The sequence below is a fragment of the Selaginella moellendorffii genome, unplaced genomic scaffold (genome assembly GCF_000143415.4).
Source record: "Selaginella moellendorffii unplaced genomic scaffold, v1.0 SELMOscaffold_36, whole genome shotgun sequence".
Lineage (NCBI taxonomy): Eukaryota > Viridiplantae > Streptophyta > Lycopodiopsida > Selaginellales > Selaginellaceae > Selaginella > Selaginella moellendorffii.
This window is the reverse complement of record NW_003314297.1, coordinates 1,003,866-1,029,031: the sequence shown is the minus strand read 5'-3', so window position 1 is coordinate 1,029,031 and position 25,166 is coordinate 1,003,866. Positions and strand designations below refer to the sequence as shown.

Genomic DNA, 25,166 nt, shown 5'->3' with positions numbered 1-25,166 from the left:
TCTATCAGGATTTCACATCAATTTAAATTTATAATGAGCATATATAAATTGTGATGAACTTTTTTGTTAGGATAATTTTCTAATTACACAACATATTAATAATTTGCATAGAAAGTATTCACTGTCAACTTATCAACTACATAATCAATATCAAGATAAATTATTTGTTTTCTTCTGGAAACTAATATGTTTCCACCATGGAAAAACCATAAACTTTTTTAGGTCAATTAAATTTAAGTCTGGCCACATCCAGGTGGGAGCTGCAAACAGGCAGGTGTTTTGATGCCTTGAATCATCCCCAGAAAGTCACAAATAAATGCAAAGTCACTACCAAAGTAAGTGGAGAGAGAGTGATATAAGATGGTGTTTAATAAGAGGCAACAATGAGCATGTGTGGGTAAGACAGCATTTTTATTGAGTATATATGCTCTATATATGACATGATCTTAGGTTGCAATAGTGCCACCTCATTGATCTAGGTGTGGCATGTCTCTTGATCAGTATATTTGGCTATGATAATATATTCTAGCTATCCTTAAATCATCCTTTTCTGTTGTAGCTGCTCCATATCTCTTCAATCTTTGGTGAAGATTGCGGTAATTGGAGGCACTTGAGCTTACAGATTGCATTGGGGTATTCGACCTACACGCTCATTCCACCATTTTTGGCAATCTTGCACTATTGAGTGGTAATTGATCATGTCAAAATTGAACGAGCCGAAAATGTATCTATCTCCAAAGTCCCTCTTCTAGCTTTTACAAACTCAAAGTTCGATAGAACCTAGTCTGTGGTCAAAATGGAAGACAAGAACTCTGGAGCATATATAGTAGGATTATATATGCTACAAGAAAAGTGGTAAATGCTACATCATCTCTTCTCACTGGTAGGCTCTTGACAATCTCTTGGGCAATCCAGCACACCCGATCGATCACGCACCAGTAGGGATCAGCTCAGCCATTGGGAGGTACTATCCATTTAAAATTAATTAATTTATAATAATTTTCTGTTATTAGATCTGTGCGCTGCTCTAGATCGTCCACAGCCCGTTCTAGAGGCTTGAATCGGTAAGTAGTGATTCCTGCCATCTTACCTGGAGACTAAAGATAGAGCTTTGATTTGTCGCAAGGAAGTGCGCACTAAACGGTGGTCATTTCACCGACTTTATTAACTGTTTCTTCATATCGCTCCTATTTAAAGGCGCTTTCAAAGAACACGTTGTAGCCAAAATTTGCAAAACAATCCCCGAGAGGAAACTTAGAGGAGCTAGCTGCAGTGCTTTTGACGTCCACTCCCATGGCCAGCATCAGCAACATGGCGAGAACCGAAAACAACACCAGGCAAGCCTTGTTCTCCATGAAACTAAGAGTTCAACGAACTCTAGTATATTCGAGAGAAGTGATTTGATCTGTGAGGCCGCTCGTATTTATAGCCAGAGTGGTGCCTCTTGGGAAGTTTGTCCTTTGAAAGTTATTCTAGGAAGTCGTTCGTATTTGTCAATTCCTTTTCTTTTCTATAATGCTGGGACATAGAACAACACACAAAATGTAGTTTTTTCACCATTGCTATAGATTTCACTGCCACTGAAAAGAACAAAAATCTAATAAATAGTTGGATCTTGACGATCTCTGGAAGAGAAGTGTGTGTCATTTCATTTTCGATTGTGTTTTATATACGTGGTTGATGTATGTAATTGCTAGACTTTGTCTTGGGAAAGAGATCAGATTCGTTGAAAAACTTGTCTCCACTACTGCTTCATATTCCATCTGGTTGCTTTTCCAAGTTCCACGTCGAGACTAAGATGGCAGACTGTCCAAACCTTTCATTGACAAAAATATATATGATTTTAGTTAATATTATAATATAATTTTGAGCCCAGATAGATTGACTTGGCTTTCTTTCTGGTTCAAGCTTTTTGACTGAGTATATCACGTCTCTATATATTAAAAGTCCATACATTGCGAACGTTACACTGCAACAACAACTCTCCAGAAAACGCACCATATTTATCATTGACAGTCTCAGACCCAGGGCATCAAAGACGAATAGACTCCAAAACATCTTCGTTCACTCTTATTCTACATATATCTCATCCAGGCTGTCAACCCAACTTTTCATGATTCGAGATTCGCTCCCGTGGTTCTCTGAGGCCCGAGGCTCGCAAACTTTGGCAATTCTTCAGCAGATGCAGCGGCTGCCATTCCAGCGCCACCCTCGATGGCAGCTGTTGTCATACCCGTACCAATTGCATTGCACGCAGCGAAATCCATTCCAGGACCAAGCGCTGCGCCATCGCCTTGGTGATGCCGCCGACCTCCACTCCCACCGCTAGGTGTGCCTGGGCCTGGTTTTGATGCTCCAATCGAGTCTTATTGCTTGCCGATCATTGGAGCAATCGATTGGAAGTCGTGGGATTTGGAGAAGAGAGGAGAAGGACCAAGAACAGATTCAGACATTTTATATCAAGGCTTGGACAATTTATATTTTATTGCTGGAACTCATGCAATACTATGCAACATCGCACGATACAGAAAACACGTTATCATTGTCTTTATTCTTGTTTCCAGACCCTTGGCACTGCAGAACGATAAAATCAAAGGCAATTACGATGCTGATTCTTAACTTGGGCTTACCCCATGAAACGAGAGGTTTCAGTTGCGCGAGCAGCGATTGTTGCGCCAGCTCCAACCCCTCTGGCAACGGTGGCAACCGTTGTCATACCAATACCACCCCGACTGGCAGCGCTGGGCAGCAGCCTTTGCGAGTCCTCCCACGTCCACGCCCATGGCCAGCATCATGACAAATATGGCGAGCGCCAAAAACAACACGAAGAAAGCCTTGTTCTCCATGATTTGCTGCTAGAGAAGTAAGCTTGTTAGAAGTGGTTTGATTTGGGCTCATATTTATAGCTCGAGCCAGCACACAATGCTAGATGGGACGGAGTCCTTATCTATTTTAGTTCCGTGTTTGAGAATTTCTTCTCTTTTTTATAATGCTGGGATCCACATAAAATCTCTCCATGAAGTTCCACAAAATCGCCATTCCACGTTACAAGTTCCGAAGAATCCCTGCATTGGCCACGTGTGTGCCATATCATCAGTTAAATATGGGACGGTTCAGATCATTTTAGATCGACGGCTTTGATTTAAATATTACAGTGGACGGCTCAGATTGTATATAAAGGAACGGTCCAGAATGTTTTAATTGCACGGTCTAGATTGTGACTAGCTTTCAAGAATATACTATTCTTCTATTTATACGAAAAGGATATCTCTACCATTCGTTTACCGTACACATCAGAAGTACTTTCAGACACTTTAATGCCCTAAAAAAGGAGAAGCAAGCAAGCGAGCTTGAGCTGAAATACTGCGACTTTCTGTGGTAAGCTTGATCTCTGACTATGGCTCGCACGCCACCGCCCCCGCCGCATCACCGGGAGCACGCGAGGAGGATGCCGCCGCCCAAACCATCGCCAAAGAGGGCGCTCCGCCCCCAAAGAGGTCTCCACCGGTGCCAGCCAAGAGGCACAGTCATTAACCACCAAAGCCCACAGATGGACATCACTCACCAGCAAAGCCACCACCGAGTTCTCCTGAGCATCATGGAGCTGGACATCCACCGCCGAGCTCTCCCGAGCATCATGGAGCTGGACATCCACCACCGAGCTCTCCGCCCACAAAGGAACATCCAGCAGCAGAGCCAAAGAGGCACCCTGGACATCGACGAGCTGGTGATGGAGCTGCTACAGGGCCGCCACCTTCTTCTTCGCCGCCCAACAAGGCCGACACTGTAACCTGGCGACCAAGGAGGGCCGGGGTGTCATCGCCACCACCTTCGAGCATAACGTGGAACCCAAGGCCATCGCCACCACCTTCGACCATAACGTGGAACCCAAGGCCGCCATCGCCACCACCATCGACCATAACGTGGCAACCAAGGCCCCTTGGCTTCGACACCTCCTCTCCGCCTACGGCGTCGTCAGCACCATCTTCAGCAGCAGCAGCAGCAACAGCAGCATTCGTGGCATCACCTGGTGTGCTCGCGGCAGGCATCGTTATGCTCCTGCTCGCACTGGTAGCCATCGTCACTGGAGTCTGGATACTCTTGAAGAGGAGAAGAAACAAGGTGCACGGCGACATCCACCACGACGACATCCTGGTGGAGTATGGCCATCAACCTAGCGGTGGCAACAGCGGCAGCAGCAGCGACCAGCGGGAGCACCTCATTACCAAAGTGGAGCCTCGACCATCATCGCAGTTGAATGCTGGCAGGAAGAAGGCGGCTGCTGACCCCCGAATTCGCGAGCTCCTGAGGCCACCAAGGCGGCTGCCACCGTCTGCTCTTCCCGCTGGTGCTCGCCACAAGTCTGCATCCGGGAACGATCCACTCTTTCGTGATGCTGATCCAGTACATGGCCAGCAGGGAAGCCGGGAAACCGTCACGATGGAGGATCCTCTCGTCGTCTTTCCTGCGCATGAAGTTGACGAGCAGCCAAGGCTTTTCTCAGCCACTCCGGAGGATGATCCACTCTTCTCGACTGGTGGCTACTCTCATCATCCAGCAGGCGAGAAAATGGCTCCAAACGAGCTCCCAGTGCGCCTATCATCTGGACACGACGGGGTTCCAGAGCAGTTTCATGGACGGGAACAAGGACGAAAGGTGGCGGATCGTTCTGGCACCGTGTTCGATCCTGGAGATGTCGCAGCACTGGCAAAGGAGCGGGCTGAGATGGAGAAACAAATGCAGAAGTTCATCATGATGGAGCCCCGCATCCGGCCTTTTTCCCACAGGTTAGTAGAATGAAGAGCGAAAGCTCGTCATTTATCTGGCTTTCTCTTCAGTCCCTTCTATGGGCTTGAGTAAGTCACAGGAAGGTCCTGTTGCCTTCCTCACTTTTCATCGGGGTACAAAAGTTTAGGAGGAGCCATCAATCATCGGTATACAATAGCCAGGATGATCACAAATTTATTTTGTTAATTTTTATTCTGTTTTTTATGAAATCTAAACTATTGATGCCGCACTATTTAGTGTTAACGATCATGTCAAAATTGAACAAGCCGAAAATGTATCTATATCTCTGAAGTCCCTGTTCTAGCTTAAACTCAAAGCTCGATAGAACCAAGTCAGTGGTCGAAATAGAAGACAAGAACTCTGGAGCGTATATATTAGGAGTGTATACGCTGCAAGAAAAGTGGTAAATGCTACGTCGTCTCTTCTCACTGGGAGGCTGTTGACAATCTCTTGGGCAATCCAGCACCCAAACAGATTGATCACGCAGAGTGATCAGTGACGGGACCAGAAAGTGGTCTATGCTTCAGCCATCCAGCAGGGAGGTATTATCCGTTTAAAATTTATTAATTAATAATTATTTTCTGATATTAAATCTTGTTAAAGTTATAAATATTTGCAGACTATGTTACATTTATAGATGCAACCGAAATTGCTCACAGCGAAGGGTAGAATTGGGTCTATGAATAAGATTCGCGAAAAGAATAGTATATTCTTGAGCTTAACGACGAGCTTCCACTCATCGCCTGTAAGCTCAGTCTATAGATGAGGATTAAGATGCAGCGAGTTCCACCATGCACACGGACTCTGTAGTTGGCTTTCAACACATCGATCGATGTCCGCATGATATGGCCCTTCCAAACATCCTCACCCATGAACTGAGACAGTTCGTCCACAGAAGAACTCCCGAGAGAGCTTAAACCTTACCTTCATTGCTACCTTGTCTCGTTGTCAGCCATTCTCTCGCCTGCTGGGTGATGAGAGTAGCCACCAGTCGAGAAGAGTGGATCATCCTCCGGAGTGGCTGAGGACAGCCTTGGCTGCTCGTCAACTTCATACGCAGGAAAGACGACGAGAGGATCCTCCATGACGTTTCCCCGGCTTCCCTGCTGGCCATGCACTGGATCAGCAGCACGAAAGAGTGGATCGTTTCCGGATGCAGACTTGTGGCGAGCACCAGCGGGCCTCCAGTAGCCGCCTTCTTCCTGCCGGCATTCAACTGCGATGATGGTCGAGGCTCCACTTTGGTAATGAGGTGCTCCTGGCTGCTGCTGCTGCCGCTGTTGCCACCGCCAGGCTGATGGCCACCAGGATGATGTCGCCGTGCACCTTGTTCCTTCTCCGCTTCAAGTGTATCCAGACTCCAGTGACGATGGCTACCAGTGCGAGCAGGAGCATAACGATGCCTCCCGAGCACACCAGGTGATGCCACGAATGCAGCTGCTGCTGAAGATGGTGCTGACGGCGCAGTAGGGGGAGCGGTGCCCAAGCCAAGGGGCCTTGGTTGCCACGTTATGCTCGAAGGTGGTGGCGATGGCGGCCCGGCCCTCCTTGGTCGCCAGGTTACAGTGCCGGCCTTGTTGGGCGGCGAAGAAGAAGGTGGCGGCCCTGTAGCAGCTCCATCACCATGGTGCCTCTTTGGCTCTGCTGCTGGATGTTCCTTGGTGGGCGGAGAGCTCGGTGGTGGATGTCCAGCTCCATGATGCTCAGGAGACCTCGGTGGTGCTCCATGATACTCGGGAGAGCTCAGCAGTGGATGTCCAGCTCCATGATGCTCAGGAGAACTCAGTGGTGGCTTTGCTGGTGAGTGTGGGCTTTGTTGGTGAATGACTGTGCCTCTTGGCTGGCGCCGGTGGAGACCTCTTTGGTGGCGGAGATGAAGTTGTCGGCACCCTCTTTGGCGATGGTTTGGGCGGCGGCGTCCTCCTCACGTGCTCCCGGTGAGGCGGCGGGGGTGGTGGCGTGGAGAGTTTGTGCGCCATAGTCAGAGATCAAGCTTACCAGAAAAAGTCGCAGTATTTCAGCTCAAGCTCGCTTGCTTACCGCGCTCTTGCTTACTTTCCGTTTTTTAGGGCATTAACGTGTACATGGTACAGATATCCTTTTCGTACAAATAGAAGAATACAAGATCATCTCATTCATGTACAATCTAGACCGTTTATTTGTATACAATCTGAGCCGCCCATTGTGTAAAACGTATTAATTAAATCAAAGCCGTCGATCTAACATGATCTGAAATGTCCGTACCATATTTAACTGATGATATGGTACACGTGTTGCTATCAAACACTACTTGCTTTCATCTTTTCGAGCTAAACTCTATGGCTTTCTCTATCTGCAAGCTTGTAGTATGAATTTGTAAAGTTTTAGCAACATGCGATTTTGTGGAACTTAATGATCCTCAATTGAAGGGTTGGAGAGCATTATAAAAAAGAAAAGAAATTCTCAAACACGGAACCAAAATAGATAAGGACTAAGAAATGAGCATTATAAAAAAGAGAAGAAATTTTCAAACACGGAACCAAAATAGATAAGGACTCCCACAACAACTCTCTAGCATTGTGTGCTGGCTCGAGCTATAAATATGAGCCCAAATCAAACCACTTCTCTCTAATATAACAAGCTTACTTCTCTAGCAGCAAATCATGGAGAACAAGGCTTTCTTCGTGTTGTTTTTGGCGCTTGCCATATTTGTGATGATGCTGGCCATGGGCGTGGACGTGGGAGGAATTGCAAAGGCTGCTGCCCAGCGCTGCCAGTCGGGGTGGTATTGGTATGACAACAGTTGCCACCGTTGCCAGAGGGGTTGGAGCTGGCGCAACAATCGCTGCTCGCGCAACTGAAACCTCTCGTTTCACGGGGTAAGCCCAAGTTAAGAATCAGCATCGTAATTGCCTTTGATTTTATCGTTCTGCAGTGCCAAGGGTCTGGAAACAAGAATAAAGACACTGATGACGTGTTTTCTGTATCGTGCAATGTTGCATAGTATTGCATGAGTTCCAGGAATAAAATATAAATTGTCCAAGCCTTAATATAAAATGTCTGAATCTGTCCTTGGTCCTTCTCCTCTCTTCTCCAAATCCCTCGACTTCCAATCAATTGCTCCAATGATCGGCAAGCAATAACACTCGATTGGAGCATCAAACCAGGCCCAGGCACACCTAGCGGTGGGAGTGGAGGTCAGGGGCATCACCAAGGGGATGGCGCAGCGCTTGGTACTGGAATGGATTTCGCTGCGTGCAATGCGATTGGTACGGGTATGACAACAGCTGCCATCGAGGGTGGCGCTGGAATGGCGGCCGCTGCATCCGCTGAAGAATTGCCAAAGCTCGGGCCTCGAAGAACCACGGGAGCGAATCTCGAATCATGAAAAGTGATATATATATATAGAATAAGAGTGAACGAAGATGTTTTGGAGTCTATTCACGTGTTTGGTGCCCTGAGACTGTCAATGATAAATATGATGCATTTTCTGGAGAGTTTTTGTTGCAGTGTAACGTTCGGAATGTATGGACTTTTAATATATAAGAACGTCATATATTCAGTCAAGAAACTTGAAAAGAAAGCCAAGTCAATCTATCTGGGCTCAAATTATTTTATATAATATTAACTAAAATCATATATATTTTTGTCAATGAAAGTTGTGGACACTCTGCCATCTTAGTCTCGACGTGGAACTTGGAAAAGCAACCAGATGGAAATATGACGCAGTAGTGGAGACAAGTTTTTCAACGAATCTGATCTCTTTCCCAAGACAAAGTCTAGCAATTATATACACCCATGTATATAAAGCACAATCGAAAATGACACTTCTCTTCTAAAGATATTTATTTGGATTTTTGTTATTTTCAGTGGTAGTGAAATCTATAGCAATGGCGTGTGTTCATATATTATATAAACTGTGAAAAAACTCAAATGTTGTCTTTACTCATCTGGATTCACAGCTTCATTTCGTGTGTTGTTCTATGTCCCAGGAAACGACTTCCTCGACTAACTTTCAAAAGAGGCGCCACTCTAGCATTGTATGCTGCCTCGAGCTATAAATACGAGCGGCCTCACAGATCAAATCACTTCCCTCGAATATACTAGAGTTCGTTGAACTCTTAGTTTCATGGAGAACAAGGCTTGCCTGGTGTTGTTTTCGGTTCTCGCCATGTTGGTGATGCTGGCCATGGGAGTGGGCGTGGGAGGAATCGCAAAGGCTGCTGCCCAAGGCTGCCAGTCCGATAGTTGCCACCGATGCCCTCGAGGACGGCGCTGGTATGCTCTGTGATCGTAAGGGATTGTTTTGCAAATTTTGGCGACAACGTGTTCTTTGAAAGCGCAAATAGGAGCGATACGAAGTTAACGGATTATGGATAAAGTCGGTGAAATGACCACCGTTTAGTGCGCCAACCTCATGCACAAATTGTCCCATGTCTTTGGAAACAATTATTTGCCATTGACAAATCAAAGTTCTATCTTGTCAGTCTCCAGGAAAACGCCGGTAAGATGACAGGAATCCCACGCAGACGTACCGATTCAAGCCTCTAGAACAGATCTAGAGCAGCTGGCGTCGTCGCTCCGCGACGGCTACGCGCAATTCCTCACAGCTTGCATAACTCTATGGAAGGTGCGAGCGCTCGGATCGAGAATGGCAGGTGTTTATCAGCATCCACAAGCCCAACAGATTCTCGTGGAACTTGATGCTTGGCGCTTATGGGTATCTTGAGAAAGCAAAAGTGCTGTTTGATCAGATGCCACAAAGGGATATTGTTTCTTGGATGATTTTTATTACGGCTCGTGCAAACCATAGAAACGTGGAGGAATGCCAAGCATTGTTGATCAGGTTCCAGAATGGGACGGAAATTTCAGAAACACTCTGAAACACATATGCCCATAACGGGCATATGGATCAAGCGAGCCAGATCTTTGATGGAATGCTAGAACACAACATAGTTTCTTGGGCTGTTATGGTTTCTGGGTATGCAAGAACATTTCTTGTTAAATAAGTGCTAATTTTGTTTATGACGATCCCCGAAACCAACGAGCTGGGTTGAACTGTTCTTGTCACTGCATATGCCCATCTTGGGCATATTGAAAAAGCCAAGAAGATTTTCAGAAAAATGCCACACCGCGACTTAATCTCGTGGAACGCAATGCTAGCGGCAACGTCCAGCCTGCAAGAAGCTGTTTGATGCCATGCCACAGAAGAACGTTGCATCGTGGTCGACAATGATCACAGCAGAAGAAGAAGAAGAAGCTCGAAGAAGCTCGCATTCTCTTCGAACGACCTCCCTATCACGACGACGTGGTGTGGACTGACATGATCTTGGCCTACTCCAACCACGGCCACCTCGAAGAAGGCATGAAGATGTCCACAGTGCGATTTCGTCGCTTAGACGGCAATGGTGGCGGCAATTGCTTTGCACGGGGGCTTGATCGATGCCAGAGTCTTGTTCGACCAAATGCCACAGCACGATAGCATCGCGTGAAACACGCTTAGATCCAGAGAAATTGCCCTCGTCCAAGCGCGGGAGCTGAGAGCAACAGCGAGCTGGATTGCCGCGAGCGCTCAAAGGGGGAATCTCTTGCAGGCCGGGAAGATCTTCTCCACGTTGCCTGATCCGAGCATTGTGGCGTGGAACGCGATGATCCATGGCTGCGCACAGAATGGCCATGAGCGAAAAGCAGCTGAGTTTTTTGGCAGCATGGAGCTTCCCACCGTGATTGCAAGTCAGGAGAATCGCCTGGAAACTTATCTCGTTTCTGGTTTCGCCCTCCATCGCCGTGTGGCAGTCGACTACTTTCGATCTATGGTGGCCTAGTACACAGCATTCCGAAGGTCTGCTGCTGGTGATGCCCTTCCAGCCGCATGTCCTCGCGTGGAAGAGCTTGATCAGCGGTTGCAAGCGGCAAGAACATCGATGCTGCAGCTCGTGCCGCAGAGAAACTCTTGGAGATGGAACCAGGGGACTCGGCGCTCTACGTGCTCATGTCGAATCTGCAAAAGCAGGATTCCAGAGAAAGCTTGCCTTCCAACGTTCATGCGTGGCCTTGCAACAGCTCGGTTTTTCAAGATCTGGGACAGCACACTGCACCCAAGGAAGAAGAGGAAAAGTAAGAAACATAAACACTGCTCCGGATTTAGGAGACGAGCCCGGACACGTCCACCTTGGCGTCCATTGTCTTGATGAACAGCAAATTCGTTCATTAGCTTGTGCACGAGCGTAACTTTAACAAGATTTCATTAGTAACAGAAAAGTATTTATAAAATAGTTTTAAACTTATAATACCTTGATAATCACTTTCATTCGCGAGGGTCCTGTCGCTGATGCGTGATCGACGTGCTGGATTGCCCAAGAGATTGTCAAGAGCCTGCCAGTCAGAAGAGACGATGTAGCATTTACCTACTTTTCTTGCAGCGTGCAATCGTACCAAGTCTATGGTCGAAATGGAAGATAAGAACTCTGGAGCGTGTATTAGGAGTATATTAGCATCGAAGTTGTATGGAACTTTGAGTTTGTAAAAGCTAAAAGAGGGACGTTGGAGATATATGTTCAATTTTGACATGATGAGTTAACACTTGATAGTGCAAGATTGCCGAAAAGAATGAGCGTGTAGGTCTTGATCTGCGAATATCCCGATGCAAAAAGCTCCGGAGCCTCCAATTACCGCAATCTTCATCAAAGATTGAAGAGATCTGCACAAGTTACAACGGACAAGGATAGCTCAAGGATAGCTAAAATATATTTCACCTGGATTCAGTGAGGTGGCACTATTGCCACCTAGGATCATGTCATAGAGAGCGTATATCCCATCCTTGAACGCAGCCACGAATGTCAAGAACAAACCGGTTGTGATGGTGGAATCATCGTTGATGTACATCCCTTTGGCTCTTCCCACAATCTGGGAGGCACGTGAGGGAGAACATCGCCAATAACAAACACCGCTCCAAAATGGCCATTCTGGGCGCCTGCGACCAAAACGACCATGGAATTTGATTTGAGTTACATGAGAAAAACAAACTGAGAGGCCGTAGGATTTCTGGTGTCGTCTAATCAATACCAACTACAGCATAACAAAGCATCTATAGTTTAGATTTCTAAAATTTGAAAAAAATAAATATGTGATCATCCTGGTTAATTGTATATCAATGATTGATGGTTCTTCTTAAACTTTTGTACCCTGACGAAAAGCGAGGAAGGTAAAAGGACCTTCCTGTGACTTACTCAAGCCGAAAGCCAGATAAATGACGAGCTTTCGCTCTTCATTCTATTTGTTTTTCACTTGGTTTTGTCTCTTGCAGTGCCTGCAATCAAAGAGTAACATCTATACAAATTGACTTCGACGAAACGTACCTCGTCAAATTCCCTGTCTCTCAGAGGTGGAAGAATTCACCAGGATACAGAAAGGCTCGTACCTGGTCGGCGTTTTCACCTGTCAGAGAAGCGTGCCCCGGAGCAGATGGCTCCAGCTCCAAATTACTCTTGACCCGCTTGGGATCATTGGCTGTCACTTTCCGGACGAGGTTCTCGTTGCTCGTGATCTCGGGGCTGTTCTCCACATGATCGATTCAGCTTCATCAGTCCATATTGTCAGCTCAAGTGCAGAGACTACTAACCTGTGGGAAAAAGGCCGGATGCGGGGCTCCATCATGATGAACTTCTGCATTTGTTTCTCCATCTGAGCCCGCTACTTTGCCAGTGCTGCGACATCTCCAGGATCGAACACGGTGCCAGAACGATCCGCCACCTTTCGTCCTTGTTCCCGTCCATGAAACTGCTCTGGAACCCCGTCGTGTCCAGATGATAGGCGCACTGGGAGCTCGTTTGGAGCCATTTTCTCGCCTGCTGGATGATGAGAGTAGCCACCAGTCGAGAAGAGTGGATCATCCTCCGGAGTGGCTGAGAACAGCCTTGGCTGCTCGTCAACTTCATACGCAGGAAAGACGACGAGAGGATCCTCCATCATGACGTTTTCCCGGCTTCCCTGCTGGTCATGTACTGGATCAGCAGCACGAAAGAGTGGATCGTTTCCGGATGCAGACTTGTGGCGAGCACCAGCGGGAAGAGCAGACGGTGGCAGTCGCTTTGGTGGCCTCAGGAGCTCGCGAATTCGGGGGTCAGCATCCGCCTTCTTCCTACCGGCATTCAACTGCGAAGATGGTCGAGGCAATACTTTGGTCGGGAGAATATTAATGAGGTGCTCCTGCTAGCTGCTGCTGCTGCTGCTGTTGCCACTGCCAGGCTGATGGCCATACTCCACCAAGATGTCGTCGTGCACCTTGTTCCTTCTCCTCTTCAAGAGTATCCAGACTCCGGTGACGATGGCTACCAGCGCGAGCAGGAGCATGACGATGCCTGCCGCGAGCACACCGGGTGATGCCACGAATGCTGCTGCTGCTGAAGATGGTGCTGACGACGCAGTAGGCGGAGAGGTGCCCAAGCCAAGGGGCCTTGTTATGGTCGAAGGTGGTGGCGATGGCGGCCTTGGGTTCCACGTTATGCTCGAAGGTGGTGGCGATGGCGACCCGGCCCTCCTTGGTCGCCAGGCTACAGTCTCGGGCTTGTTGGGCGGCGAAGAAGAAGGTGGTGGCCCTGTTCCATCACCGGCTCGTCGATGTCCATGGTGTCTCTTTATGGGCGGAGGGCTCGGTGGTGGATGTCCAGCTCCATGATGCTCAGGAGAACTCGCTGGTGGCATTGCCGGTGAGTGGTGTCCATCTGTGGGCTTTGGTGGTGAATGACTGTGCCTCTTGGCTGGCGCCCGCGGGGACCTCTCTGGTGGCGGAGATGAAGTTGTCGGCGCCCTCTTTGGCGATGGTTTGGGCGGCGCGTGCTCCCGGTGAGGCGGCGGTGGCGGTGGCTGTGGCGGTGGCGTGGAGATTTTGCGCATAGTCAGAGAAACGTACCAGAGAAAGTCGCAGACTCGGAGTATTTCAGCTCAAACTCGCTTGCTTACCACTTCCTTTTTTAGGGCATTAAAGTGTCTAAAGTACTTACAATGTGTACGGTAAACGAATGGCCTTTTTGGACAAATATGAATAAGACAACGAGCTTCCACTCATCGCCTGTAAGCTCAGTCTACAGATGAGCATTAAGATGCAGCGAGTTTCACCATGCACACGTACTTTGTAGTTGGCTTTCAACACGTCCGCGTGATATGGCCCTTCCAAACATCCTCTCACCCATGATCTGAGACAATTCGTCCACAGAAGAACTCCCGAGAGAGGTTAAACCTTACCTTCATTGCTACCTCGTCCCAGCAACATCAACCATCTTGTGATTGATTTCCAGCGACGCATATTCTGCCAAGATCGACGAACTCCTTCCCCGGAACGTGGTCATGGGAAGAAAAAACATGAGAATCAGAACAAAGAAAGAGCGCATGAACCTTTGCAACGCCCACCCCGACAATGATCGAATCCATTCAACTGTTGAAGGCGCAGTTGGGCAAATGCACGGGAATACGCCCTCCTCGGCCGCATCCCTTCTCTCGCCCTCCTTTGCGTTCGCCAAGTACGCGATGAACCGGTCAAACAAGTGATAGATGATGTCCGCCGTGAAGATCTTCACGCTCAGCTCTTCCGACAAGTCTGTGGCCTCATTTGGCGCGAGAGTGTGGTTATGAATGAAAACAATATCAAAGCATTCGTATCATCTGTTTTTTTTTTCACAAAAAGCTATGTATGATCTGGGATGTTGTGATCCTCCGCTTGCAAAACTCCCTTGAGGCTGCGCGTAAGCCAGATGGCCGTCTCGCGCGGAGAGACCTTGTCGCTGCCAAACGGCCTCAGCACGATGGCCAGCTCGTCCAGCCGGTGCTGCGACAGCAGCTGCGCGCACAGCTCCAGCAGCCCCTCCAGCGCCTCCGCCCTCTGCCGGAACGATTTCACGTCGATCCCTTTGCTGCTCGATCGGTTCTCCTCGCTTGCTTGCTGCTGTGACACTAACACCTCCGGCGTTGGCGGGCATGGATGGCTGCTGCTCACCGTCGTACCCGACGAAGAGACCGAGAGGACGTCCTTGTCCGAGCTCTGGAGCTCGATCACCGAGCATCCAATGTCAACTTTGCCTGGCAGCTCCAACTCGCTGCTGTCGAGCGGATGATCCGACAGCTGCTGCTGCTGCTGCTGCTGCTCTCCCGATCCGATCCGAAACGTGCTGTGGCGGATGACGTGAATCACGTCGTTGTAAGCTGGCCGGACCTGGACCGGGGACTTGTCGTAGACCTGTATGGTGCCTTTCTCCTGGGACCTGTTGCTGCCGCCTTGCTCGCTCTCGCAGTCGTAGGACTTGTACGAGGAAGAGACCGTCTCCTTCTCCGTCGACCTGTCCGCCAGCTCTTCCGACTCGCACTCTCGATCCATCATGGCCGCCGCAGGCTTGTCCTGGTCTTCGGAGCATGCACACGGCGTTTCCGGACGGAGGATCGCTTCTTTCTCCTCTGGCTTGTCCTCGGCGTCCACCCTCTGGAAACTATTCAGCAGCTTGGTCACTGATTTGGTGCTTTCCCGGAGATTGTCTTCTTCATAGTCACACGTCGACGAGTAGCTTGGCTTTTCTTGTTGCATCACCGCAGGGAGTGCTGGAGATGGAGGCTGAGGCGGGAACCCGTTCATTCTTAGAAAAGTTGGCGAAGAGTCGATCTTCTTGTAGCTCAGCCATGGAGACTCCATTTTGAAGTGAGACTGCCCAACTGATGGTTCCGGAGCTTGAAACCTGTCAGTTGCTGCCGAGTCTCTGGCGACTGCTTCGGTAACACCACAGAGAGTTTCCGCTCTGGCGAGAGGGAACTCTGGAATCAAATCCAGCCTTGGTGCGTTCATCGAAACATCTGGAGACTCCCCACTGACCGAGCCAAGTACCTGATCCGAATCGGACTGAACAGAAGAAAGCTGCTCGTCGACAACAAACTCACCGCGTTTGGTAGTATTCGCCACCCGAGGATGGAAAGGTGCGAGTTTTGATGGCTCAGTCGAGACTGGTGCATCGCATACTGCGTCCTCAAAAATTCGATTCTTGTACGTGTTGCTCACAGGCGTTCCGTTCGGGAAGTTGCTCGCTGCCGGAATTCGACTTCTTAGTGGCGAGGAGCTTCTTCTTCCAGCGGACGCCTTCGGCATAGTAGACCTTTGAGCTGGACTTCCAAAAGCCGGAGAACGTGTGGCTTTTGCAGCTGGGAGTTTTTCTTCGACAGGTTGTAGAGCGAAGACAGGTGTGGCAACAAGCTCGGCTTTCACTTTAGCCTGAACAAGTAAGCACCAGTAAGAAACATAATAATAGCAAACAAAGCTTACTATGTGCTTTGGTAGTGGTATTTGAGTTGCTTTGTACCCGACGTCTGTTTTCATTCTCGATCTTTCAGGAGTCCGGGAAGGCGGAGAAGCTATAGCACGGCTAACATGAGTCACTCTAGCCGGTGAGCTGCTGATTGGAAACTTCTCATCCCCCTCATCCTTTTCAGTCGAGGTGTTTTCCGTTCCCTTCGAAATAGCACAGTGGTGCCGCTTTCCCATGCGGCTGTCTTCGGCCCATGCTACGTCTTGTAGATCCGTATCTTCTGTCGGTGACAGTGGCAAGGCATTGGCCGAAAGGTACTGACTGGACGATCTCGACGTTTCTTTTCCAGAAGCAGCGTCGTTCCATATTGGACTGGAGCAATCTACCATGTTATCCTGAGCACCACCCCAGCGACAATCACTAGAGTCGAAAGTTCTACAAGGACTGCTCTTTCCACTGTTATAGCTGTCCTTGCCACTGCTCGAGTTGCTTATTCGACTGGCATCTCCGTTTTGAGGTCGGTGTTTTGACTGCTTATCCGGTGTAGAAGATTTGAGAAGGCTAACTTGAGTTTGGCATAGTGTAACATGTGCCTGCAGATGTGGATGACGAAGCAGATCTCCTGCCTATTGATTTATAAATCCATTAGAACAAATATAAAACATGCCTACAACCTACCGTTGGACGATGTTCTGGATTTTTCCTCAGCATGCTCCTGATTATGGACTTTCTGCAGGCAAGTAACACTAAGTAATAAGAGGACGCTACGCTTTATAAAGACTTACAAGGTATTGGAATAGTTGTTGGGTAGAGGTCCTACAGTAGACTTGTTGATTTTACTGATCAATCCTTGCATATCCTGCAAGATAAATTGGTAAATCATTGGGAAAGCTTTGGTGCATAACTTACGAAGGCTTTGAAAGCAGGTCGGTGAGCAGCCATCTCATACATACAACATCCTAGCATTTCAAAAGATCAAGAAAATCAATGCGACAAGCTTGGAACCATCATCAGCATACCTAACGACCATATATCTGATTTGAAGCCATATGGGATGTCGGCAAGAAGTTCCGGGCACATATAATTTGGGGTCCCAACCACCTGCAATGTTTTCTTCCTGTCAAATTGGCTGAGAAAACAGTATAGAACTTACAGATGAAGCTAGATCATCTGCTTTAAGCAATTTGGCAAGGCCAAAATCTCCTGCTCATATAAAAAATATGCGTCAGCAAGTAGCACGCAAAATGAACTGAAACTGGCATACCAAGTCGAATGTCTTGATCTTTCGTCAAAAATATGTTCGAGCACTGAAAAGTAGAAGAGCTTGAAACCAAATTCTGTCAGCGTTCAAAACGGTGCCTACCTTCAAGTCACGATGTAGTACGTGATTCGAATGAAGGTATTCCACAGCTAGAAGAAGCTGCGTAAACCACCTGCACAGCTTCTGCAAAATTTCAAAAGTGGTGATTGCTTCTTGTTGCTATGGATAGAGCTATAAAACCTCTTCAGGAAAGAACGTTCCGTTGGATCTTCTGATCATCTCGGCCCTGGCAAGAAATCAAACTCATTTTAGTGCTCTATAGAGACGTAAAGGAGCACCCTCTTACGGTTCAAATGACTTACATATCACCCCCTTCACAATATCCAGTAACGATGCAAACATAGCATCCCTGTTACATCCAGTTATAGTCCATAAGCTGAACAGATCAAAGAGCAACACTCACCTTTTCGACCCAGGATTCCTTGTGGTCGACAATGTATGGATGAGTTATCCCAGCGATAAGTGCCATCTTCGAAATTTACACAAATTCTGTCTCGTGAAAGGAATCCAGAAAGGAAAAGGCTTTACCTCTTGATGAGCAGATCTCCTGCACCTATCAGTCTGTCGCGCAAGCCTGATTTTCTTCAACACATATCTGCAAGAGAACACACTTCATCAGCCAAGAAGAAAAATCTTAGCCAATTCTCAGCACTCACTTCTTCTTCTCGATTTTGTGATTGACGAGTATCGCAGAACCAAATGCCCCTCTCCCAACCTGCTCCATAATCTCGTACTGATCCATCCTGGACTCCATTGCCATTGAATCCGCCTTTTCCTGTTACCCTGTGTGGTCTGCTCCTCAAGAAACTAAATGCACGCCATAACGCTCCCTCTTTAAAGAACTCCCCTTCCCTTGATCCAAAGAAACTTGAGCCACCTACATTACAAGCCCGCTATCTCATCTTGGTAGATCTGCATTGCCCGGACGAAGATCCGGAGAGAACTCTCTTCACTGAGTACCGTAACCTGTCCGCCATAGCCTGTTCCACAAGGAGCATAATCGCGTCGAGGGAGTGGGGACTATAGCTTTGTCTCTATAACCTTTCCATCCGGCATTGAGTTTCCTGTGGGCCTCTGATCAGAAGAGCTGCGGCTTGCCGACACACCGTCGCGTTAGCGAGCTGGTCTATTCCACGGCAAAGAAGGAATGAGGGTGGAATCTGGCACTGACAGGGCAAGGACAAGGCACGCAGCTGCTCTGGCGATCCATCATAATTTCCGCTTATCCGCTAAGAAATTTCGCCCGGAACCTGGAGATCAATCAAGGGAATAAGAAATCGCTCGAAATCCCCGAGAAAGAAGAGAGAACGAAAGCTCCGAGAGGTAAAATCCGAGCTTACCGGCGCTAGATATTTCGCGGCCGGGAACACGAGCACGAGCGCCTTGTGATCTCCATCGATCTTGATGGATTGTCGCTACCGCTGCTGCGCTTGCTGGAGACGCGATTCAAGGCGCCACGCTCCTCTCTTAAATGCCGCTGCTCCATTCAAAGCCCTAAACGAAGGAAGTATAAACACGAGAAAGGGTCGGTTGTGTGTGGGGCTTTCATACTTTCATAGAGGAAAGGAATGGAAGAGCATGCAGTCTTTCCGAACACCAGCCTATAATTTCCCATATTATCCCACAGCACAGACAAGTAAATCAAGGGAACGTATAGGCTGGTACGTCATTGTCTCTTGTTAATTACCGGCCAGCTGTTTTTCACAACACACCTTTTACCTTTTTGAGTGATTTTTTCCACTGCAAGGTAAAAATCACAATCAGCATTGCTGTGTTGATCTAGCATTGCATCATTGATGTCGTACTTTAACCAAACTTTACGCAGCACATGGTTAGAACATTGATGTTCCAGCAATAACAAAAAAATCGAATATATAACCTTGGGAACTATTCTAACTTGTACAACGAACCCGGGGACCACATTTTTCTATCGCTGTGTATGGTTTAGGGCATTTGCAAAGAGTGTGTAGGCAGTCACATCTTCTCCACCAAGCTGTGCGGCCGCCAAGGATCCAATGGCAAGATCATTGTGGGCAATGCAATTCGATAGAAGGCATCTCCATTCCAGGGAATCTGGCGCAAATGCCATGGTCGTCAAGAGTTCTCTTGCGTCGTCAAGATACCCAGCCCTGGCAAAGATGCCTAACAAGCAAGAATAGTGCTGCTTTGTGGGTTCCAGGCTATGATCAAATTTCATGGAAAGGAAGAATCTCTTGCTGGTGTTGACGCCACTGCTGCTGGAAGAGATTAAGATTGGGGAGAATGAGGCATTGTCATGATCTACGATGAGATTGGCCTCGTAGAAAAGCTCCAGTGCCATGGTAAACTGCCCGTTTTGCGAGTAGGCATTTAGCATCGCGCTACACGAAACCAGGCTATGCTCCGGCATTTTGTCGAATATAGATCTAGCGAGATCGAGATGCCCTTCCTGGGCATATGCGACAAGCATCGCGGTCCAGCTGGCAAGATCCTTGAACAGGATTCCATGGAATAGTTGTAATGACTCTCCCAAATGCCCAGTTGTGGCATATGCCACAAGCATGGCCGTGCAGGAGAAGGAATCTTGGACGGGGAGTGTGGAGCCATGAAGATGACGTGCTTCCTCGAGCACTCCATTACGGGCCAAAGTTGCAACCATTACATTGCACGAGACAAGATCGACAAATGGAAGTTGATGAAAAATATTCCTTGCGTCTCCCAAATGTTTGGAACTATTCGCTAGAGCGGCCAGCATTGTGGTGGAAGACCGGAGGCTATGAACCGGCATGTTTTGGTACACGGATTTAGATTCCTCAAGATGCCCTTTCAAGGCATATGCCCAGAGCATTGTATTCCAGGACTCCGTGTTGAGCTCTGGCATCGTATCAAAAATTCCTTTTGCTTCGAGAAGGTTTTCTGCCCGAGCATAAGCCGCAAGAATCGTGTTCCAGGAGATTAAGTCATGCCCGGGACAAGAATCAAACAGTTTCCTAGCAGTATACAGTTGACCATCTTCGGCATATGCAAAAATCATGGCGTTCCAGCAAGCTTGATCTCTGTATTTCATCTGATCAAACACTGTAGCTACAAAATCCAAACAAAAGGAGTGATCTGTAAACTCTCTAATAATTATTGTGCAAGATATAATACTAATTTCTGGGATCTCTTCAAAGAGCTCCCTACATTTTGTAAGATGCCCAGCTTTGGCATTTGCAATGAGCATTGTGTTCCATGCATATAAATCTCGCATTGGCATCAAATCAAACAGAGCCCCTGCCTGGCTAATGCCACCATTTCGTGCAAACGCACCCAGCAGTGCGGTCCAGACAATAAGATTCCTTCCCGGAAACCGATCAAACAAGAGCTCGGCTTCTCGCAAATGCCCACACTCACCCAATGCGGTGATCATCGCGGAGCACGAACAGGGCGTGAGGATCGGCATCGCTGCCAAGAGCTCCCGCGCCAACTGGAGTCGATCGCTGCGAAGCGCCGCCACGAGCATCAGATCCCAGCTGAAGGAATCCCTCCGCGATCCCAACTCGCGAAAGATCTCGAGCGCGCGATGGACGCTTCCACTCCTGCCGTGCTTCTCGATCATCTTATTCGCGGCAAACACATCAATTCGAGAGGAGAGGAAGAAGAAAGAAACTCTCTCGATTCCATTCATCAATTTCAGCCTCGAGCGATCGACCCATGGGCTGCTTCCTCCAAAACCCGCTGGATCGCAACATCAAACGCATCACCCTCCAGCCGATCAGACCCTCCCCCGCGCGCGTAGATCAATCTGGGCGCCATCTCCAGCAAGCGCGCTCTCATTGCGGCCACCTCCTCGCGCGGGAACCTCCCAAGAACCTCGGAGATGCTCACATTCCCGCCCTTGATCTCCTCCTCACGGACGAACACAGAGTAGCCACGCGGATCGTCCGGAAGATGCCACGTGTACTGAGAATATGCCGAGTCCTCGTGGAAGAACACCGGGATACACCCGGCGACGATGGCATCAAACACGGATCGTCGAGTGGCGCTATCGCCGCGCGGCTGGAGGCAAAAATCCGCGCTGAGAAACGCCGCGGCGATGGGCGCCGGATCGTGTCCGCAGCGCCGCTCACCACAGTCGACGAATTTGCACCGCGCGCTCGCATCGCCCACGCACTGATCCAGCAGTAAGCTCCGGATGCTCGCCTCCTGCGATGGCCGCGGAGCCCCCGCGAACGCGAACAAGTAGCTCCTCCGCGAGCCCCGGACTCTCGCGATCCAATCGCCCAGCTCGCCGCGAGAGCCCGGATGGAACGCAGTCGGGTATGGTACCGCGTGTTGCCGGCGACGAGGATCCCACGGATTCTTCTCCACGAACAGCACGCTCATGCTCGAGAACTTTGGAGACGCGAGGATCGGCGTCCCCCAGCGATCAAGGTCCGGGTTTGATCCAGCTCCAAAGTCCCAGGCTGTTCTTCCCATCACCATGAAGTGGTCTCGACCGCCGCCGCCCTGTTCTTCATCCCAAAACTTCCTCGCGGCGTTCCTCTCGAGCCACTCCGCCACCCCGGCTCCATGCAAGCTCTTGTTGGCGCCGGGGTTGTAGAGGTAGTGCAAGGCGTCCAGCCCGGCGTAGTATGGGACGTAGAACGCGTTTGCTCGAGCTGGATCGTCTGTGAGGCACTCGTAGCTCGCCATTCTCCGGTGGAAGATCACCTCGAGCATGTATGAGTCGGTCTTGTACCACCCTTTTCCCAGCAGCGGCTCGAACTCCTGTGGCACTGGCTGTCCAAATCCGTCGTTGGAGACGTGATCGCAGAAGTTGAGCCAGTTGACAATGCCCGAGTTGCATCGCTCGAGCAGCTGCGAGTTGAATTCACTGGGGAGATTGTAGACGAAGACCCTCTTGCCTTTGCAGCCGTCTACGCTGCTGTTCTTTCCCAGTGAAAGTTCTTGAGAGGTTTGCTCCCGAGTTCCTGGACTCGAGTTGCGAAAGAACAGCAGCGCCATACCGGATACCAGAAAGCAATACAGACTTGCTGTTGCTACTGATTTCTTCATGGATATCTATGCAAGAGGAGATCTGCGTTAGTATTTTCTTCAAGTGACAAAAGAGAAAGTTTGTTGTTACCTTTATTCGGTGGCTCGGGAATCGTTCGTGCTTGAAGAAAACGTTAGCAAGCAGCTTCGAAGGCAAGAAGAAAACTTTCCATAAAGCGAACCTTGAGATCGAGAGAAGTATCAAAATGCATGGGGCCTTCGAATATAAGAGGAAAAGAAAACGAAAAAAGAAAATGACTTGCCGACTAGATGCTTGCCAGCTTCTGAATCACTCTAGACTTTTCCGCGTCGATGATCCCGCATATGGCGTTCACTGATCTCTCTAGTTGCCCGTCCGAGTTAACCACCGCGTAATCAAACTCTTCCAGTCTCTTGAGCTCGTCTCTTGCGGTTGCTACTCTCACCACCAGCTTCTCCATGCTCTCCGTCTTTCTTTCTATCAGTCTCTTCACCAGAGCAAACTCCGACTCTGCGACGATGTAGATGAAAACGGCGTTGGAGCCGAGTATCGAGCGAACTGTGGCAGCCCCTTGGACGTCAACTCTCAAAACGACGTCCTTCCCTTTGGCCAAGCAATCTCGCACCTACATGAAATTAGAAACACCGAAGGAGAGATAGATAGACCAGCTTACTTGTTTCTTAGGAATCCCTTTATAATCTCCGTAGACCAGTGCATGCTCCAAGAGCTCATTCTTGTCAATCATCTCCTCAAACTCTTCCTTGCTGACGAAGTAGTAGTCGACACCATGAACTTCTCCGGGACGCTTTTGCCTGCTAGTGGCGGTCACCACGAAATGTATCTCCTTCCTCACTTCTTGAAGCCTCTACACAAGACACAACCATGGAGAAATCAGCCCGAGAAACCAGACAATCCACAAACCTTGATGACAGAGTCTTTGCCAACACCGCTTGGGCCACTGATGACAATTACCAGAGGCTTTGGTGCCGGAACTTGAGGCCCGACATCGAAAGGCGTCCCCAGTGCCTCCTCGAGCTGCGTCATCATTTTCACCTGGAACATGAAGAGCCAACCAGTAAGAACATGAAAGAGAACTAGGAAAAGAAGCTTAAGAAACTTACGAGCATAGATATAGATTCATAAGAAGAACAAGGAAATCAAGAACATAAACAAAGAAGAACAAGGAAAGAAGCTTACAGCACACATAGGGATTGAAGAAGAAACCTACGAGCGTAGATATTTACAACACGAAGATGGAACTTACGAGCATAGATAACAAAGAAAAGAAAGAGCTCCAATACCTCGTTGAGGCCACTGGCGATGTCCGAGGGCGACGCTCCGGTCGAGTCTTTGTCCTTACATCCTGAAGCAAATCTTGACAAGAGTGAGGACCAGGAAGGAGGAGGCCGATGATGCTTTGGACGCCTACTACCACTCCCACTACACAGCTCACTCACTCTCCCAAGTTTTAGCGAGCAGAACAAGCGGCTGGCAGTCATTCTCTGCGGCGGAAAACGATGGAAATCTCTCACACAGCGGTGGGATTTGACGAGAACAAGCCTCGCGGCTCGAGGAGGGAGCCTAAATGCGCTCATCGATTCCTTCCTTGCTTGTTACAATCCCTGGAAATGCAATGCACGCTACAGCTACATTGAGTGTGCCGGATTTTCTAACCAGACATGGATCGCGATGACGCCCTGCCCGCGATCGGAGAGAGCGACGCTTTTTCTTTGCTTCTTCCACGCTGGGGCAAAATTAGGGCAAGCGGGCAAATACCAAAGCCCTAAACAATCGCGGTATAAAGGCCGGGCGGCCACCAAATTTGGACCTCGCTTTTAGGGTTCTTCCGGAAACTTTGGAGGGCTTTTGGCGGGGGAGGGGGAGAGATGGGACGCTGCAAGATCGAGATCAAGTACCTCACCGTCAAGAGCAATCGCAACGCAACCTTTCGCAAGCGCTCTTGCGGCCTGATGAAGAAGGCGGACGAGATCCACATCCTTTGCGGTGCCGAGCTCATGCTGGAGATGGAGCCAGAAGGAGGGACGCCTCGCATCTACGCCTCCGAGAAGCGCAACGATTACGTCTCCAATCCCAGGTACCACATCAACTCCAAATCCAAGCCCAAGGATTCCTCCTCCCCAAAGGAAGGCTCGACTCTTCTCCAAAGCTCCAAAGCCAAAGCTCTCAAGCCCGCGTCCAGGGCGGTTCCAAAGCTCGATCGAGGCATCAAAGTTCCATCAAAGGCTCCAAAGCTCAAACTCAAGGCTCCAAAGCTCCAATTCAAGCTTCCAGGAGGCTTGGAGCTTCCACAGACAGGCTTCAAACTCCCGAAGATCGAAGCTCTCGACGCACCACCGGCCTTGGCAGCGATCCCCCTCTCGGTTTCACTTCCGCCACCTTCGAACGAGGACCTCATCGGCTACCAGGGCTTCGACCACCATCAGCTCTTGCAAAACAGCGTCAACTTTGGACTACCTCCCACGAACTTGGACGATCATGGCTCCTCCACCGCCGCCTCCGCCGCCGCCGCCGCCGCCAACACACCCTTCTTCAGCGAAGAACACGACTTTGCAGCCATGGATCCGACCTCCAACAACAACAGCGAGCTCGACAACTTCCCGGACGATCTCTTCGACTTTTCGTCCCTGAAGAACTTCGATCCTGCAAGCGAGGAGCCATCGGCACAGGATCAGACGACGAACTATCCTTTACCTCCTCCAGCAGTGCCGCAAAACATGTTTGTCATCGGGGACCAGCTCTACTGCTTGCAGCAAGCCGCGGACGGACGAATGGTCTATACCGCTGTTACCTGCTAACTTTA

At 49.1% G+C, this 25,166-nt stretch overlaps 6 protein-coding genes and 1 long non-coding RNA gene across 8 annotated transcripts; 1 reads left to right on the top strand and 6 right to left on the bottom strand.

Annotated features, from left to right (window-relative positions):
* Nucleotides 1-2,466: 2,466 nt before the first annotated feature.
* LOC112349195 lies at nucleotides 2,467-2,862 on the bottom strand. The gene is made up of 2 exons (XR_002993318.1): nucleotides 2,631-2,862; nucleotides 2,467-2,574 (listed from the first exon to the last, which is right to left on the bottom strand). It is a non-coding gene; the product is annotated as an uncharacterized LOC112349195 (long non-coding RNA).
* A 2,839-nt stretch (nucleotides 2,863-5,701) lies between these two features.
* On the bottom strand, nucleotides 5,702-6,767 carry LOC9658166 (formin-like protein 14). Its single transcript, XM_024682932.1, has 2 exons — nucleotides 6,646-6,767; nucleotides 5,702-6,530 (listed from the first exon to the last, which is right to left on the bottom strand). Exons 1-2 carry the CDS (start codon nucleotides 6,765-6,767, stop codon nucleotides 5,702-5,704), a joined length of 951 nt encoding a protein of 316 aa, XP_024538700.1.
* A 7,598-nt stretch (nucleotides 6,768-14,365) lies between these two features.
* LOC9658165 (serine/threonine-protein kinase Nek4) lies at nucleotides 14,366-19,022 on the bottom strand. Its single transcript, XM_024683107.1, has 15 exons — nucleotides 18,711-19,022; nucleotides 18,027-18,620; nucleotides 17,899-17,965; nucleotides 17,774-17,839; nucleotides 17,673-17,719; nucleotides 17,551-17,596; nucleotides 17,413-17,493; nucleotides 17,314-17,356; nucleotides 17,203-17,252; nucleotides 17,069-17,150; nucleotides 16,959-17,008; nucleotides 16,835-16,908; nucleotides 16,728-16,779; nucleotides 16,067-16,675; nucleotides 14,366-16,015 (listed from the first exon to the last, which is right to left on the bottom strand). The coding sequence occupies exons 2-15, from the start codon at nucleotides 18,128-18,130 to the stop codon at nucleotides 14,450-14,452; spliced, it is 2,937 nt and encodes a 978-aa protein (XP_024538875.1). The 5' UTR covers nucleotides 18,131-18,620; nucleotides 18,711-19,022; the 3' UTR covers nucleotides 14,366-14,449.
* Nucleotides 19,023-19,297: 275 nt separating this feature from the next.
* On the bottom strand, nucleotides 19,298-20,947 carry LOC112349133 (pentatricopeptide repeat-containing protein At4g02750-like). The gene has a single exon (XM_024682931.1). The coding sequence runs from the start codon at nucleotides 20,945-20,947 to the stop codon at nucleotides 19,298-19,300; it is 1,650 nt and encodes a 549-aa protein (XP_024538699.1).
* Nucleotides 20,460-22,532, bottom strand: LOC9658164 (probable xyloglucan galactosyltransferase GT11). The gene is made up of 2 exons (XM_002978005.2): nucleotides 22,457-22,532; nucleotides 20,460-22,392 (listed from the first exon to the last, which is right to left on the bottom strand). The coding sequence occupies exon 2, from the start codon at nucleotides 22,384-22,386 to the stop codon at nucleotides 21,022-21,024; it is 1,365 nt and encodes a 454-aa protein (XP_002978051.1). The 5' UTR covers nucleotides 22,387-22,392; nucleotides 22,457-22,532; the 3' UTR covers nucleotides 20,460-21,021.
* Nucleotides 22,533-22,564: 32 nt separating this feature from the next.
* On the bottom strand, nucleotides 22,565-24,108 carry LOC9653248 (guanylate kinase 2, chloroplastic/mitochondrial). 2 transcript variants are annotated; one of them, XM_024683178.1, is made up of 5 exons: nucleotides 24,020-24,108; nucleotides 23,647-23,708; nucleotides 23,267-23,398; nucleotides 23,019-23,210; nucleotides 22,565-22,970 (listed from the first exon to the last, which is right to left on the bottom strand). In XM_024683178.1, exons 1-5 carry the CDS (start codon nucleotides 24,024-24,026, stop codon nucleotides 22,632-22,634), a joined length of 732 nt encoding a protein of 243 aa, XP_024538946.1. In that variant the 5' UTR covers nucleotides 24,027-24,108; the 3' UTR covers nucleotides 22,565-22,631. The 2 variants fall into 2 exon arrangements, with proteins under 2 accessions (XP_024538946.1, XP_002978050.2); XM_002978004.2 differs by having other exon boundaries at nucleotides 23,647-24,108.
* A 123-nt stretch (nucleotides 24,109-24,231) lies between these two features.
* On the top strand, nucleotides 24,232-25,161 carry LOC9658163 (developmental protein SEPALLATA 3). The gene has a single exon (XM_002978185.1). It carries the CDS (start codon nucleotides 24,232-24,234, stop codon nucleotides 25,159-25,161), a length of 930 nt encoding a protein of 309 aa, XP_002978231.1.
* Nucleotides 25,162-25,166: the final 5 nt, after the last annotated feature.

Coding starts and splice junctions, on each gene's coding strand:
- LOC9658165 (XM_024683107.1), bottom strand. CDS start 18,130: ATGGCAATGGAGTCCAGGATGGATCAGTACGAGATTATGGAGCAGGTT. Junction 17,840..17,898: donor GGAGATCTGCTCATCAAGAG/GTAAAGCCTTTT, acceptor TAAATTTCGAAG/ATGGCACTTATCGCTGGGAT. Junction 16,780..16,834: donor AACAACTATTCCAATACCTT/GTAAGTCTTTAT, acceptor ACTTGCCTGCAG/AAAGTCCATAATCAGGAGCA.
- LOC9658164 (XM_002978005.2), bottom strand. CDS start 22,386: ATGAAGAAATCAGTAGCAACAGCAAGTCTGTATTGCTTTCTGGTATCC.
- LOC112349133 (XM_024682931.1), bottom strand. CDS start 20,947: ATGATCGAGAAGCACGGCAGGAGTGGAAGCGTCCATCGCGCGCTCGAG.
- LOC9653248 (XM_002978004.2), bottom strand. CDS start 23,940: ATGAGCGCATTTAGGCTCCCTCCTCGAGCCGCGAGGCTTGTTCTCGTC. Junction 23,211..23,266: donor GCAAAGACTCTGTCATCAAG/GTTTGTGGATTG, acceptor TGTCTTGTGTAG/AGGCTTCAAGAAGTGAGGAA. Junction 22,971..23,018: donor AAGGGATTCCTAAGAAACAA/GTAAGCTGGTCT, acceptor AATTTCATGTAG/GTGCGAGATTGCTTGGCCAA.
- LOC9658166 (XM_024682932.1), bottom strand. CDS start 6,767: ATGGCGCACAAACTCTCCACGCCACCACCCCCGCCGCCTCACCGGGAG. Junction 6,531..6,645: donor TCATCTCCGCCACCAAAGAG/GTCTCCACCGGC, acceptor TCCACTGCTGAG/CTCTCCCGAGTATCATGGAG.
- LOC9658163 (XM_002978185.1), top strand. CDS start 24,232: ATGGGACGCTGCAAGATCGAGATCAAGTACCTCACCGTCAAGAGCAAT.